Source organism: Eptatretus burgeri, chromosome 12 (genome assembly GCF_056783735.1).
Source record: "Eptatretus burgeri isolate ZD-2024b chromosome 12, Ebu_testis_v1, whole genome shotgun sequence".
In the NCBI taxonomy this organism is placed as follows: Eukaryota; Metazoa; Chordata; class Myxini; order Myxiniformes; family Myxinidae; genus Eptatretus; species Eptatretus burgeri.
In genome coordinates this window covers 58,040,690-58,057,649 of record NC_140972.1, presented here as the reverse complement: position 1 = coordinate 58,057,649, position 16,960 = coordinate 58,040,690, and the positions used below count along the sequence as shown (strand labels likewise).

General features: G+C 43.8%; 1 protein-coding gene across 4 annotated transcripts in view; it reads right to left on the bottom strand.

Moving 5' to 3' along the window:
* LOC147015691 (exportin-7-like) overlaps positions 1-16,960 on the bottom strand; it is a 297,528-nt gene that overhangs the window by 1,996 nt on the left and 278,572 nt on the right. For all 4 annotated transcript variants that reach the window (XR_015049793.1, XM_085848087.1, XM_085848088.1 and 1 more), the window contains 2 exons: positions 1,860-1,987; positions 1-381 (listed from right to left, as the gene is read on the bottom strand). The exon at positions 1-381 is cut by the window's left edge and continues 1,996 nt beyond it. Coding sequence is in view for 3 of the 4 variants with exons in the window: in XM_085848087.1 (XP_085704213.1) it covers positions 285-381; positions 1,860-1,987 (225 nt within the window). In the remaining variant the exon portion in view is untranslated. The remainder of the gene's footprint in view (positions 382-1,859; positions 1,988-16,960) is intronic.

Sequence of the window (16,960 nt, the reverse complement as noted above, 5' to 3'; positions counted from 1 at the left end):
TGAAATCAGATGAGGGATAAGGGGGAGCAGTGCATGAATGGAGGAGGAGGAAGAAGAAGGTGTGCGAACAGAGGGGGGAAAAAAAAACAAAACAAAAACTTGGGGCAGGGTAATGCTGTGATATAAAGGAGTTTGTAACCGTCCCATGAACGACAACGAGGTTGAGGGCAGTTGCAAGCACCGGCAACAAGGTCAGTGGCCGAAGGTGCAAACCCGCATGGGCAGTGGAAGAGAATCAAACAAGGAGGAAAGAAAGAAATCGTAGCTCAGGGCACAATCAGGTCTCAGCTCATCATGTCAACGCTGTTGGCAGCAAACGCCGAGAAGCTCTTTAGGGAGTCGTTGACATCTCTTCTGAACACCGACAAGTTTTGCGTGAACCTGGTGGGAAAAGGGTCGGAATGGGAAGTATCATAACTTTTCAGGTCGAATCTTGAGCAATTCCAAGAAGGGCTCAGGTCATGCCGACCCTGAGAGCAATCAAATATCTGTTGAACACACGTGGCCACATTAATGCCATACATAAAAAATACTTCAAGCGGCAAAAAGGCTCCTTTCACTCTCAAGATCAATAAGAGGCAGTCGGTTTGGCGGTATGGCATACTATCCTGAGCAGGAAAGAGTTGACGATGCCGGGACTCCTCCCGATTAAAATTGTATACAATATGGTGGTTTGTCCAATGCCTACGAATGTCCTGGTAGTTGATGGAGGAACACAATGACATGTGCTGATGTCATTGCCCTACGTGTAATACGTGTACCTTCTCCACAAGCTGATGGGTCGCTGTTAAATAAGAATTAGAATCAAAATAAATAAATAAAAGCTGGCCTCAGCCTGAAAATGATAAAATGGTTAAATAGCTTCCTTCAAATTCCAAGGAAATCAGTACTCTGAACCTGTAGAAGAAGCTTGAAATTTCTTCACTCGAAAAGTGATGCCATTCCACTGCTAAAGGTAAAACGCAGCAAGTCATAAAACTCGAAAGGCTGAGTGAAGCAGCAGGGAGACAAAGCGCGTATTTGTACAAGTCAAACGTGATGAGCTGCCAGTGAATTTTCATCACGCGAGATGATGAAGATTTGAAAAGTCGGTTTGTAAACCTTTTGATCGTATTCGGTCATGTTTGCACCTGTGTGTTAATAGTTTTTGAAATGTCGTCGCTCGCTCCCTTCGACAAACTCCCCCCAACCCCTCCGTTACATTAGCGATGGCTCTATGGGCAGTTTTGGCGGTTGCTTCGCACAAATCTTGCAGAAATAGCAAGGGAAGCACTATTATGGGTGCATACGGCAAATGGCATCCACAAATCCTTTCGGAAATCGGTCAGGTGGTGCAAAAGCACCTGCACAAAACGTTTGCGGTGAAACAGCACATGGAGTGCGCAACTGTATGTGCAGGTGCAGAACAAGCCTGGCCGAATGAATAACCATACGGAAGACAAAGAAGAGGAGTGGACCACAAACTCACTCTGCGGGTGATGTCATTACAAAGATTGGTGGTTGTGTTATTGGTAAATTTGTTTTAAGCATCGTAACCTCAACTTAATGGGGAGCTTAATTGACCCTCAGCCGGATATGGTCGTTCACCATTCGTCAATCTGACCGTGTTCGCTCATGCACAAACTATGCAGAGCAAAACTGTGCACAAAGCGGGCGGCTGCTGCTGCTGCAATGAAATGCAAACTTAATTGCCCCAAAACGATGCCAATTAACTTCTCCACTCTAAAAAATGTCCCCACTGGTTTTAATGCCAATTAAAAAAAAAAAAGCAACTGTGCATGGATACACAACATTCCTGTTCACTATGCGTGTTCACCAAAAGCTCAAGTCCCTCCTGTGATAGCCGTCACAACGCCCACCTGTCCCGATTCTTGGTGAGGAGGTTGCGTTCAATGCCCTCCATCAGATTTTCGAAGCAAAGGTGCATCGCTTGCTGCGTCTCCAAGGGCTGGCTGCTCACCAGGCTGCTCCGTAGCTCCGTAAAGTACTGAATGAGCGTAAAAGAGAAATAATCCCTGTAATTAGATCACACACTACACCAGTAAATTGTTGGAATGATAGGCAAACAAGGAAATGAAGGATAATACCAATTTGGCACAAAAGGATGCAAAGGACCTTAATTATTCACAGCTCATGATAAGGTACCATATTAAAATGGCTGTTGGTTAAGGGGCCATCGACATAATATGTATGAAAACATGGTGGAAATTTTAACTGCCCGACATTACCCCTTCCTCATCACACACTATATATATTTTCCTTGTTCATTTTGGATGTTCCCTGTTCGTGAACGGGGGAAGGTAGGGAGAGAATGGGAGAGGGGAAATAGAAAATGGTCCTGCCTCAGGCTTTTCTTTCTCCTTGTACTCCTATGACAACAACTTTAACGGCCCCAATTAATCCCATGAGGTCGGCCGAGGAGGAAATTTAGGTCAAATTTTTCACTAACCGGCTGGCCAATCCTGCAATTCAACTGGGGCCAAATTGGGCAGCAATTTGTTCAGACTGCCGGTGATAACTCACCTCCCCTTCATGGGATTTTTATCATCCAATAACAAATGTTAGCAGACTGGACACCCAGCACAAACAACCATTTGAGGGATGTGGTGCACTTTGTGAAGCAACACCATGCCTACTAAGCACCAATCCAACAGTTTATAGTCGGGTCGAGAATTGAACCAAGGCCAGACGAATAAAAGGTAAGTGTGCTGCCTCTGCACCATCCTGTAGGGCACCCCATTATGCTGACGTTTTGAAAAAAAAAAAAAACATAAACAAACTGAAAAGCATGAAATTTGATGATTATACAAAGATACCTTAAGGGAATGCCAACATGAAAACAAAATCAATCAAACAAAAAGACGACAAAACAACCCTTGAATGGTTTGGACAACACGTGACGATGATGTTCTTAAACGTTGTATTGAGTTGCAGCAGTGGTTCTCAACCTATTTACCATGGTGGGCAAGGCTTGCAGCTCTCGGTGTGTTATGTGGGCCACACCCAAGCTGTGGGCTGCATGTCTGTATCCATTTTGAAAATGTTTTATATCTGTTACCTGACAGTAATGCAATACAAATCAATATTCTGTAATACCTCTAACACTGTAGGTAGAAAATGTCAAGATGCAATTTGAAAATTTACAGTACATCGAGGTTTTGATTTGTGAGGCACTTGTACCCAAGTAACGTGATGTTTTGGAGCATGCTCATTGGTCACTACACAATTTCTGGTCCATGAAAACAAACAAACAAACAAACAATTTTATTTTAAAAAGCTTGCGGCATCATTACTTTTTATTATATTTTTAACATGACGTCACATTTTAACATATTATATTTTAACTCCGTAACAATACTTTTGAGTTGCTCAAACAAGGACCAATATGAGATTGCACTAACAATCTCCTCAAGGCACGGGAATTGAACCCACACCAACCAGTGGAGAAAAACAAGCACTTAACCCACTTGATCAAACAACCACTCTGAGGCTATCGAAAAAAGGAAAATCATCCTTTGAATCAGTAAACAGAAATGCATAATGTTCTGAACGATGGTGAGTCGACACACTTTCGACTGATGAAGTCTCTTGACAACTTGTTCTTCTCCACGCAATAGAAATGCTCAATGGTCCTCACAGGGCCAAAGTTACAAACCACGTTGTTCTTAGTAGATTAAAAATGTTTTGTTCGTTTTGATTTGAAAAAAACGTTTTGCCACTGAAAATAAAATCACGTGACCAGTCGTGTGACACCAATTGTTCACAAAATTAACCGAGTAGCCACCGCTATTGAATATTTTTTGAATGACCATCTGTAAAGAATAAAGACCAGCAAAAAAACAAACAAACAAACAACAAAGTCAATTGACCTACATAATAAGTCTTCCTGAAACTATACTGACAGGACAACCAAAGGAAAAATTATATTGCGGCAAAATATAAAAGGGAGGAAGGAGGAGGAGAATAAAGAACAGGAGAGACGTGAAAGGAAAACAATCTTGCAATCTTGATGTGCACAACTCATTCTGCAAGTCTGGATACTGAGACCAGAAGGTTTGTTGAACACATCCGGTTCACAGTTGAACCAATGTTGGGAGATCGAGTTGGCATGGAGAGCTGGAGATGCAGAGATGTTCCAAGAAAAAAAAAATGCAGGTGAACAACCTGCGACTCCAATCAAGTACCCTCAAGGAGCTGAAGAGAACAAACATTGACTCTGCTGATACAGAGAGGTGTCTAATGGAGAAAAGATGGACATGAACTTCCCCAGACACAAGCATAAAGACAGCGGCATTAATAATTTGACAGAAAGTGATATTAGAAGTTGAATCATTTTTAACTATCCATCAGAGAATTGACCAGGAGGGCCTACCACCCAAACTAGGCTGCAGATGACCCAACCATCAGTTGATGATCAATTATTGCTTCCAATAAATCATCTGCAGAGTCGAAGATGTTAAGAGCAGAACTTTCTACCGCACACACCGAAAAGTTCACTTTTCAACTCATAATGATTTGGGGGGGGGGGGGGGGGAACGATGAATGAGCTTAAGGAACGACTTGTTTATTTAGAAGCGGCCAGCACGGTATCAATAAACAAACCAATAATCAACAGATTGCAATTTATTTTCTTTGTAGTTTTCATGTTGATCGTATTTTTTCATTTTTCACGGTTGCAATTCGTTATAGTAAGAACATACAAAGCATTATTTGCATTTGTTCTGAGAAAAGTCTCACAAACCAGACCTTGGTAGCGTAACAATTAGAGCGTCTGCTCTGAGCCTGGGAGGTCGGCGGTTCAAACAATGGCAGAGTCGTACCAACGATGTTGAAATGGTACGTGCTGCTTCCTTGCCTGAAGCTCAGCATTTAGAGGATAACCATGGACAAACAAACATGGGTTGGCATTGATGTGGAGGAGGAAATTCCTCCTTGAATTTCCTGCCTTGTGCGGAGAGAAAATCAACGTCATAAAGATGGCTTTTCCGAGACCCAGAGTGCCCCGGAGGTTACATCACTTCCAAAAAACCACAGTGGCTGTATTTGTGTGGTCAAGTCAGGTGTTGTCTGCACTTGTCTGCATGTGTGTGCGTGATTTGTGTTACAATTCCTCCATGAGCGTTGGACCCTGCAGGTGTTTTTGAGCATTTCTTTTGAAAAAAGACTCGAGAGCTGATGACAAGACATAAAAGCATTTACAGTCGATTGATAGAAAGCCCAAAAGGTCGTGGGTAAAGACAAAACAATTATAAGAAAATTAGTGGCAGAGTTTAAAATAGCAGATAAAATTGAGTCATAGCCCCTCCATGAGCCTTGACATTGTGTACAAAAAAAAAGTTCACTTTTCAACTGCAATCTAATGTCAGTGGAACATCCTCTTGGTGGGAATATGAAAGGGATACCAATATCCTCTTGAATGCTGCTCATATTTTGAGTTATAATGTAAATATTTTACATCAATGAGATATTTTTTTTACATTGCAAGGCCTGCCACTCGACCCACTTGAATACACGTAAGATACACTTTTAAAAAATGTTTAAAAAAATATTCAAGGTCAAGGCTCATGGAAGAGGTAATTATTTAGGGTCATCAAGAACCGTACACAACACAACAGCTACGAATAGGTGAAGGGAACAAAGCTGTATACAAGCTCATACAAAACAAGTAAGGGGCAAAAATAACAGGAAGAGAAAAGCGGAGATGGAAGGGAAATGAAAAAAAATAAAAGACAGATGGGAGAGAGAGGGGATGGTTAATGAAGGTAGAAAATATCATGAGTATGGATGGGGGAGAGGAGAACGGAATCTGAGGGAGAGGGGAACAGTCATCCTGAAGCTCTTGAGGGGAATAGTGAGACAGAATAGACTAAGGAAGCTTGTTCCGCATGTGAGAGTAAAGATCAGCAATAAATGAGTGGAGATGAGCAGTGAGCCTGGATTTTTTGAGTTTCACAAAATGTGAGTTGGTGGCAAAATGCATGGCCCAGGAGAAGCACAGAGCTGCAGGGTCAAGGAGAACAACACCGAAAGGACAGAGGGTGCAAGGCCAGAAAGGAAGCGGAAGCAGATAGAGAGACCACCGGCCCATTTGCGATGTGTCAGCAACAGATCCAGCTTCATAGCAGGAGATTCCAATGATTTTGAGGGCCTTCGACTCTTTTTCAACATCAAGAAGTGAGAGGTGTTTAATAGGGGCACCAGTCCAAAGGGTACTCCAGCGAGCTGTGGACGAAGGCCTCGTAGGTTGTTAGAAGTTTGCATTTGTCGAGTTAAGATATGGCATGTCAAACGATGCCAAGTCTGTAGCTGGCTTTAGAGGTAAACTCCGACACATGCTTTGCCCAAAGAAACTGTGACTAATAGTGAGGTCCAAAGGTTTGAGGGAATGAACTTCTTTGAGAGGTTTGTCAAGGAAGTAGTTGGGAGGGTTTGCTCGAGTTAGGAGGTTTGTCAAGGAAGTAGTTGCGAGGGTCCTTTTGCAGAGAAAGGATGAGTGTGATACTTTCCATGAATCGAAGACTTATTCCAAGCGTTCGACCAACTCCAACTATGCATTCAATCGTGCCCTACCCCACTTTAGCAATTTGCGTACAATTGCATAAGATTCATTATTTTTGTATACTAATGAAGAACACAACTTTAAAGATGGGGACGGACGGGATGACATGTAAAGCCCACCCCCACTGTGTGCGGAGCAACACGATACACATTAACATAGAGAGAATTGGAGCTCTCCCCACACCCTGAAACCCCAGTACTATGATTTTGTTCTACCCTCTAAAATACCCCCCCAGCCCCCCACACTGTGCACATTCCCCCCTCCAAGTCCAACCACCAGTTAATGTATTCTGTCCAGTCATTCAGGAATACGTAAACATCAAATAAATGCACAGACAAACACACATATTAAATTAAAGTAAGATGATGTCTTCCATGAACAGATTTGAACAAAAATTTCTTCAACACAATGGTTCAATGGCTTTATTTCAACACAATGGTGTGCACACAAAACTTACACAATTAAAAAACAGATAACTGGGTATACATTGTCAAAGCAAAGAAAACAGCCATCTTAGGTGTCAAGTCCAACTCTTACTTTTTTCTGACATTGCCATCTGATGGTAAAAAACAATTCCTACATAAGCAATGAGTCACTGCAACAACAACTGCAGTGCAAGTACCAAGTGCCGAGACTCGAGGCCGTAATGTCTGGTATCCGTGTTCATCTTTCCAATAAATTTTGACTGTTGGTTTTGGACTTTGATAGATTGTACGACGAGCCACAATCCTTTCACATCGGTTCATTTCAGAAAACACTTTCCCACTGGTTTGGAGCTGTGCATGTGCGGTGAGAGGGTGATCTTGTGATACATGGGAGACTTGAGTAATCGTTAATGTGAGTGCAATAGCCACATAGCTATAATACAGGTATGTGGCTATCACACAAGTAAAATCGATTAATTAGGTCTGGGATGTAATGCAGACAGTGTTGATCAGATTGTGTATGTGCGTGGCACGGGAATAAAAGCAACACTTCCTGCCTGCCAATAGACAGGAGCCACACATCTATCTGACCATCGTTTGTTATCCGTATGAACCTCCTCAGGTGAGGCCATAACAAATGAGAGGCCAACGAAAGGCAGTAAGCTGAGTTGCACGCCAAATTGGGACCGGCAAACAGTTTTTGTGGATTATAATACAATATATTTGCAAAATTTTGACACACCATACAAGCAATTGTGTGTATTATTCAAAAGCCTACATAAAGCTTGTTCAAGAAGATTTTATTCATCAGAATATGTAAATACACTTTTCTCATTTGGGTGTGGGGGAAGGTTATAGCAAAACTCATCTGATGAACCGTTCCTCCTGTGCACATCTCTAATGGATGTGGCACCGAGTAATGAGTGGGTGAGTTGTGCAGTGAATCCAAAAAGAACAAAACATGTCACTCCCTTTTTCTGGAATGCTTTCTGTCAAAGTGGTTTACCAGTGACAGAAAACACTCCAAACTAGAAGGGCACTCTTTGACGTCACAGTGTCCCCAGATATGCCTCCGCCAACATTATTACATCATTGTACAAACAGTACTTGCACCAAGTTTGATTTAAATCTCTGCATCCAGACTGAAAATATTAAATAATTCTGGCTACCAGACCATGCGTCCGATCAGGTTGAAATTTAAAACACATATTCTCCATGACTACTAGACCATAATTGCGACGTTTCACATCGATTAATGAAGTGGCTCAAGAGAAAAGAAAAAAAAAACATTTTTGTTCAATCTGATGTGGCTGCCAGACCATGTGACCTATTAATTATTCGTGAACACCCTGGTATCCCCAAGGCTTGGGGAACATGTGGGTGAAGTTTCCCATCGATTTGTTCAGCCGTTTTGGAGAAGAAGATTTTTGAAGATTTTCAGGTTAAAAAACAAGTGGCTGCCGAACCGAAATTAGCCCTCGATGACGCTCAAAAATTTTCATACTGATCGGATAAAGCGTTCGACGTAGGCAATTATGACGTCATAACGAAGCCACCTAAAACATCATCAAAAATCAAACTTGTTTTCCATGGGGAGTACCTCACATGTGCCAAGTTTCAATTTTTTTTCCACAGAGCAGTTTTAGAGATGCAGAGGTCGAAAGGTTTTTTTTTTTTCCTTTTTTCCAACATGGCTGCCACACCATGTGATCTATGATGTCATATTTATCATTAAAATATTTTACATGAGTAGTCGCACCTATGGTGAAAATTGTGTGATAATCGGAAAAGTGGTTGCAGAGAAAACAGAAAATTAGCATGGACGTACGCACAAACAACCCGAAAACATAATGGCTCTGGCGACTTCGTCAGTGGAGGCATAAAATGGGACTGTGCATGATGAGATTGTTTGCAATTCCAGTTTAGTGCATAAAAATGCAACTGGAAAAAAACAAACAAATCAGAACCGAGTGTTAAATCACCAGCAAGAATAAAAGCAAATGTTTAGAGCAAAACATGGAAGAAATAAAACCATCGAGCCAAAGTCCAGACAGACAGCTGTTGTTTTTGTGAATGGCAAACCGAGAAAGAAGTGCATATTCTATAGCGTATCTGTGGCAACAGAACTGATCGTAAACGTTGGGATAACACATCCAAAATTTAAACAAACCCTCTCGACCAGCTTACACGGATTTCTCCTCCACAATGAAAAGGAGCATTTACTTCATAACGGTGTCTTATTGTGACATTTTTAATGCTGATGCACAACTGGCCTTGATGCAAGACACAGTGAGGATCATCAAGTCTGTCTATACCAGGATAGAAAAACAAACAAACCTTAACATCAGGTTGCGCCTGTTAGAAATTCGTTTGAAGACCAAAACATTGAGAATGTATAGTGGCCAGCACAGTGACCGAACTTAAACTCAATTGAACCGTGCTGCGATATCTTGGAATGCTACCTGATGGCCTGAGTAAACGTACCACAATCAATCACGGTAATTGCATTTGCTCTGGGCTAGGAATAGAGCAGAAAGTCATACAACTCACTTTTCACAAATTTGGAGAGAAAGTATCAGTGTATTTTCTTGCCATCCCAATACCTGGAAATATCGTACAGATGCAATTCAAAACATTTCAACATCAGTGAGGGAACTGTCATGGGAGACAAGGGGCAAAAAGCTGTGTGAAATATTATATGTCGAAGCTGATATAATGTATATGCACACATATATATATATATATATATTATATATATATATATATATATATATATATATATATATATATTTATATATATTACACACACACACACACACACACACACACACACACACACACACACACACACACACACACACACACACACACACACACACACACACACACACACACACACACACACACACACACACACAGCTCTGAGGAACTGTCAGACAGTTCCACACACATATATATATATATATATATATATATATATATATATATATATATATATATATATATATATATATATATATATATATATATTGTTACAGATTTCTGCCCGCTGGCGTGCGAACGACCGCGCTTAACCAATAGCAGCTGCCTCGCCCACCGAACGGACAATCCAGTCGCGGCTTTCCGGATCAACGCCGAAAACCAGCCACAGGTGTGTTTTTAACCACACCACAACCTTGTCCGCACTCTACCCGTGCTACAGGGTCCGATCGCCAAATCTTCGATTAACCTAATTATTCGCACGGGTAGATTACCGAGAGATTGCACCTCAACGGGGCCGCTTGGAAACGAGCCGCTTAGGCAGCTCGCTTCCTTTTGGGTTAACCGAGCGCGGTATTATCGCGCAGTCCCATTGGACCCGATCACTTTACCAGCTTATTTAAAAACCAACTATATTCCGAGTGTAAGATGGCAGTTCAATTAGGGAAAAGACGCAATGAACGGAATGACATTTAAACAAGCTCATTTATTCCACACACAACAATGATGCAGTCATGCAGGTATGTAATTATGCAAGGCCGAACACGCACACAAGTATACAACCAACAAAAATAATGCAAAAGAGCTACTACAGTCTATCTATTATGTACAGTCACTAATACAGTTCTACTTGCGGACATGGCGCCACATCATTCATTCAAAAGCAAGGAAAAAACCCCAGGAAAGACGAGGGGTAGACTGGACCTCTTTTGGTCTTTATTTCATGGAGCTGTGATGACCGCAGAGGCTCCGCGAGGCCGCGCTGGCTACCTTCACCTCGCTGGGGCGACCCGCGATGTCTCGTCCCTATGGCAGCTGTCGTGACCGCGGTCCAGCCCAGGCCTCGTCTGACGCCCTGGTGATTCGGGCCCAGCCGGCAACGCCTCAGTGGAACGAACGGGTCTTTTGCTCTTTCAGAGTTGATGCTCTCTTTAAGAGGCCGTCCGTCCCTCAGCGCTGCTCGGACTGTCCCGAAGCCTGATCACCGCGGACCGTTTGATGCTGGCTGGCGACCTCTCTCCGGCTCTCCCCACGTCCCACACGAACGCGCAGTTCCGCGTGGCATGGCTGGCCTGCTGTACTCCCAACTCCGTCTCCTCGGCAAACTCGGACTACCACTGCACTCCCCTGGACTCAAACTCCGCTCCTCACACCGCTCCAAACCCCGACCGACTCAACTCCTTGGCGTCCTGCGCGCCTTTTTAGAGGGTTCGTGAGGCGAAATCTGATCTCCGCACTTTCACCTCTGACCCCCACTGGCTCCGCCCCTCTCGCTCTCCTGTTTCGAATTCCGAGGCGAAGCTCGGAGCGAGCCGACGTGGTAGAGATCATCGACGCCGAAGGAAGAGTGGACGTGGCAGAAATCACCTTCGAAAGCAATGAGGAAACCCCCGCGTCTGCCTGCAGCAACCTCGCCGTTGCTGGCGCAAAGATGGCGGCGCCCGCGGAGTTGAAGGTGATGCGATGTTGTTCCATTGTTGGGTATTGGGGGAGATGTGGTTTAGGAGATGGTGGCTGTGGTTGGCGTTGTGGAGAAGGTGGTTGTGATTGAAATGCGGTATGTGTTGTGGAGAAGGTGGTTGTTGTGGAGCGGTTGGTGGTGGAGGTGGTTGTTGTGAAGCGGTTGATGAGAGCGATGTTGGTGGTGGAGGTGGTTGTTGTGAAGTGGTTGGTCCAAAATAACAATAGCAAAAGAATAACGGCTAACTCAAAGATCACAGCCCTGATCACACAAATAAATCCCTTAGACATCGGTGGGGAAATCTATCTGAACACAGACTTATCGGCATAACTGATCTAAGGACCTATGTGGTGCTCTGCGAATTTCCACAGCCGTAACACTAATATATATACATATACATATACATATACATGCGCGCACGCACGCACGCACGCACGCACGCACGCACGCACGCACGCACGCACGCACACACACACACACACACACACACACACACACACACACACACACACACTTTGTAAATATTTATGCATTAAATGTGTTTATTTTGAAGAAACTATTCGCGTGATTGTAGTAGGTTCCCAGATAAACTCCCTTGAGCTGTCCTGGTGTTGTGGCCTATGCTGTGTTCCTCCCCATGCTTCTCCCGGTACTCCTGGGTGGATCACCTCTCCGCCATTACGCCCGTTAGCATGCGTGCATTACTCCCCGAGTCTCGGTTATAGCCTCCAAGGGAGAAGTTTTGCCATCCGTCCAGGTAGGGTTTTAACTCGGACCCTGGACGCGACAATACATACATACACAGAAGGGGGCTCGACAGCCGGTTTGTGAAGGACTTGGGCAAAAAAAAAAACTTACTGCAGCTGACCCCAACAGAAAGAAGGTGGGTAATATTTATATGACATTACAATGGCGAAACTGCAAATACCGAATCCGTGAATGTCATGGGTGGGTATTATTTCCTGATCATGTTATTTCGTAATTATTTCCCTCATATTATTTTGTGATCCTCCTTTAAACTCAATCTCTCCATTTTCATTCTTAACAGCATCATTCCAATCACAATTAATACTATACCACGATTATAACAAAACACGGGCTGCGGTGAACCGGTTGAAACAGGGCAAAGCTCCAGGGATCTGTGGCATCCATGCTGAACTTCTCAAGGCTGGTGGAAATGCTGCACTCGTGTCGTTGCATGCAGTTTTGTGCTCTGCCTGGAACACAGGCATCATCCCAACTGACTGGAAGAGGGGCCTTGTTGTCCCTCTCTGGAAAGGGAAGGGTGATCGCCAAGACTGCAACAACTACCGAGGGGTGACGCTGCTCTCAGTGCCCGGCAAGGTCTTTGCTCGGATAATTCTTGATAGGTTTCGCCACCATCTGCTTGAGCACCAGCATCCAGAGCAGTCAGGCTTTACACCAAAGAGGTCAACGATTGACCGTATCCTTGCCCTTCGTGTCCTCACCGAACGCAGACGAGAGTTTCGGCAGGGGCTGCTTGCAGCCTATGTTGATCTCTGTAAAGCGTTCGATTCAGTGAATCGGGATGTCCTCTGGAGGATTCTTGGTCTTCGTGGGGTGCCACCAAAACTCATCGATCTGATGTCTGAACTCTACTCTGGTACTGAGAGTGCTGTGAAGTGTGGTGGTACCATCTCTGACTTATTTCCAGTTGTTACTGGAGTTCATCAGGGATGTGTACTGGCCCCCACACTTTTCAGCACTTGTATGGACTGGATTTTAGGGAGGATGTCGGAGAGATCAAGCTGCGGTGCATCGTTTGGGAATGTCAAGATCTCGGACCTTGATTTTGCACATGATGCAGTCATCTTTGCGGAGACTTTAGATATCCTTTTGGGGGCCCTCGAGATGCTGAATGTGGAGTCGGAGTCGCTGGGATTACGGGTTTCTTGGGTCAAAACTAAGATCCAGGCTTTCGGTGACATCTTGGATGCTGCTGTCCTGTCTGTGTCTGTTTGTGGTGAGGATGTTGAGGTCGTGTAGAGATTCACTTACCTTGGCAGTGATATTCATGTCTCTGCTGGCTGTGAGTCAGAGGTCAATCGACGTCTGGGTCGGGCCTGGGGAGTCATGGATTCACTGGATCATGGGGTGTGGCGCTGCCGGTACCTGTGCGGGAGGATGAAAGTCCAAGTCTTCAGGTCCTTGGTACTTCCAGTCTTGCTCTATGGATGCGAGACTTTGACTCTGACCAAGGATCTGAGACGGAGACTTAATTCCTTTGGTACGAGGTCTCTTCGGAGAATCCTTGGCTATCGCTGGTCGGATTTTGTGTCCAACGAGCGGTTGCTGAGAGAGACTCGGATGAGATTTGTTACCTGCATAGTCCGTGAGCGTCAGTTGCGGCTGTATGGACATGTGGCTCGTTTTCCTGACGCTGATCCTGCTCACCAGATTCTCTCAGCGAGGGAGTCTCATGAGTGGAGGAGGCCAGTGGGCCGACCACATGCCTCATGGTTGCAGCAGGTTGACCATCATCTCAAGGAGATGGGGATGGGCCTGGCATCTGCCTGGGGGATGGCCAGACGGAGGCCCCTGGAGTACCGGCGGAAAGTGGACGCAGCGACGCACTGTTCTGGCACATGCTCCCATACCTGACCTGACCTGACAATATTACAAAAACTCATGAGGTAAACGAAGAGAAATGCCATTCTGATGTTCTATCTGGATAGGTAACAGCTTTGTATGGATTTCTTTTTTTTTCATTTTTCATTTTGGTTTGTTTTTAAAAAGCATCCTTTGTTAAGACAGTCAGAAGACTGATACATACAAGGTCACATCAGAACAGCAAGAAGAATTATGTTTATAACAAATGTAAAAGTACCAAGATCACAAGTTAAGTTAAAACGCAAATCAAACACACATTAAATTATACATGTCATTGATATATACATCTCCATCAAAAAATTAAGCATTTTAGTCAAACCAGCTCAAATGAGCTAAGATCCTCATCCTCTTAATGATGACGTCATAAAAACGAATATGACGTCATTGTGATGTATCAGGTTTGCGATAAATGATCTGTGCTAATGCCCGGCTTGATTCCCGCAAACAAAATTCAAACGGCTTGCCTAGTTTCGGAGATAATGGTATCGGCGATTTCCATTAGCGGCGATATTATGACGTCAACTTTTTTTCTAGAAAGAATTTCCAAAATCGGAGATGGTTACTGCCTGCGCGTGGACTTTCTGCCTATACATTGCAAGTTTCACGAAGATCCGATGAAAACTATGGGTTGTGAAACAAAAAAATGTCAAAAAAAAGGAATGACGTCATAAAAATTGATATGACGTCATAGTGATGTATCATATGTGCGGTAATTCATCTCTGCTAATGCCCTGTTCGATTCCCGCAAACAGAATTCAAAAACTTGCCTCGTTTCGGAGATAATTTTTTAGGCGTTTTCCATTAGCGGAGATATTTTGACGTCATAACTTTTTCTCTTGGAGGAATTTTCAAAATCGGAGATGGTTACTATCTGTGCAGCGTATTTTTACATACACAGTGCTCCCTCACCTATCGCGGTTAATGCGTTCCAGACCCACCCGCGATAGGTCAAAATCCGCGAAGTACAAACCACATAGTAATTTAATTATTTATATATATTAAAAAATTTTTTTTCTGCGATATTATTTTTTCTGCAATCACTAATCCAGAGAGACAATGCAGATTCCATCCTAACCATCACCTTATTACGCGACGTTACAACCCTCTTGGCAGTTTTATTGAAAGAAACAGCTGCTGTCGATCTTATATTCTTCTCGTCCTTCTTAATATAACGCACTGTAGATTCATTGAGGCCAAAGTGGCGCCCTACAGCCGCGTACGTTCTCCCTTCCTTAAGCATGTCGAGAAGTTTCACCTTTTCGACGATGGTTAGAGTCTTCCTTGAGCGCTTGGATTCAGGTTCAGAAGACTTCGAAGCCTTAGAAGACTTAGAAGATGCAGGACACTTGGGTGGCATTGCAAGGATTGAAATAAAGTTCAAACTTTAACGTAAAACACAAAGCACAGCACCGCAGAGAAACACTACACACACGAGATGTGAAGCCGAAATGGACGAGGCGAGATGCGGGATGCTTCTACACGGAACAACAGCGCCACAGATGCTGCTGTCACTGAGCCATTCAGCATCTGGGATACAACACACCATACTCTGATTGGCCGCCTCCCAACCATCAGCCAATCGCATGCCGAGTACGATCTCACCTGGGCAGAAGCAGCCGCAGTTGTACTCCGTTTTCCATACGCTAGCGTCTCTCTTTGTTTTTAGTACAAGCCCGCTACGCCACTACGTAGTTTTATTTAAATTTTGATTTAATATTCTTTTAATAATGTACATTTATATATATATATATATATATATATATATATATATATATATATATATATATATATATATATATATATATATATATATATATATACTTTAATTTGTTTTTTACTATTTTGTAATGTTATTTTTAGTATATTTTACTTCCAGTCTTGCATTATGCATTAAATGTGTTTATTTTGGTTTTTTTTATTGTCATCCGTCTGGATGAAATTTAGAGGTGAGTTACATTGTGTGGGATGATGAAGAGTAGTGGAAGCTCGGTTGAGAGGAGAGGTGATGATCTGTGAGCAGCAATATGGGTTTATGCCAGGAAAGATGCCATTCTTCTATGCCAGAAGGGTAGTGGTGTATGCCCCGGTTAGAATAGGTGTACCATATCCCTGTGTGTCGTAAGAGGCGACCAGGGTTGCGTCAGGAAGGGCATCCGGCGTAAAAACCTATGCCAAATCATTATGCGGACAACAAAACGAATTTCCATACCGGATCGGTCGAGGCCCGGGTTACCAACGACCGCCACCGGTACCGGTGGTCAGCAGGGTACCAGTGGAAATTGTGCTACTGCTGGGCGAAGGAGGAGAAGGAGACGGGGAAGGCGAGTCCGGAGGCAGTGGGAGAGGGGGAAGGGTAGAAGTGTGGAGGTGAGAGTTGGAACTCTGAATGTTGGGACGATGACTGGCAAAGGGCGAGAGTTGGCTGATATGATGGAGAGAAGAAAGGTGGACATACTGTGTGTACAAGAGACCAAGTGGATGGGGAGTAAGGCGAGGAGCATTGGAGGTGGTTTCAAACTGTTCTACCATGGTGTGGATGGGAGGAGAAATGGTGTCGGGATAATCCTGAAGGAAGATCATGTCAAGAGGGTATTGGAGGTGAGGAGGGTGTCTGACCGAGTGATGAGTGTGAAGTTGGAAATTGAAGGGGTGATGATGAATGTCATCAGTGCATATGCCCCACATATGGGGTGTGAGATGGAATACAAAGAAGATTTCTGGAGTGAGTTAGATGAAGTGGTGGAGAGTGTATCCAAGGATGAAAGAGTGGTGATTGGAGCAGATTTCAATGGACATGTTGGGGAAGGGAATAAAGAGGATGAGGAGGTGATGGGGAGGTACGGTCTCAACAAGAGAAATGTGGAAGGGCAAATGGTGGTAGAGTTTTCAAAAAGAATGGAAATG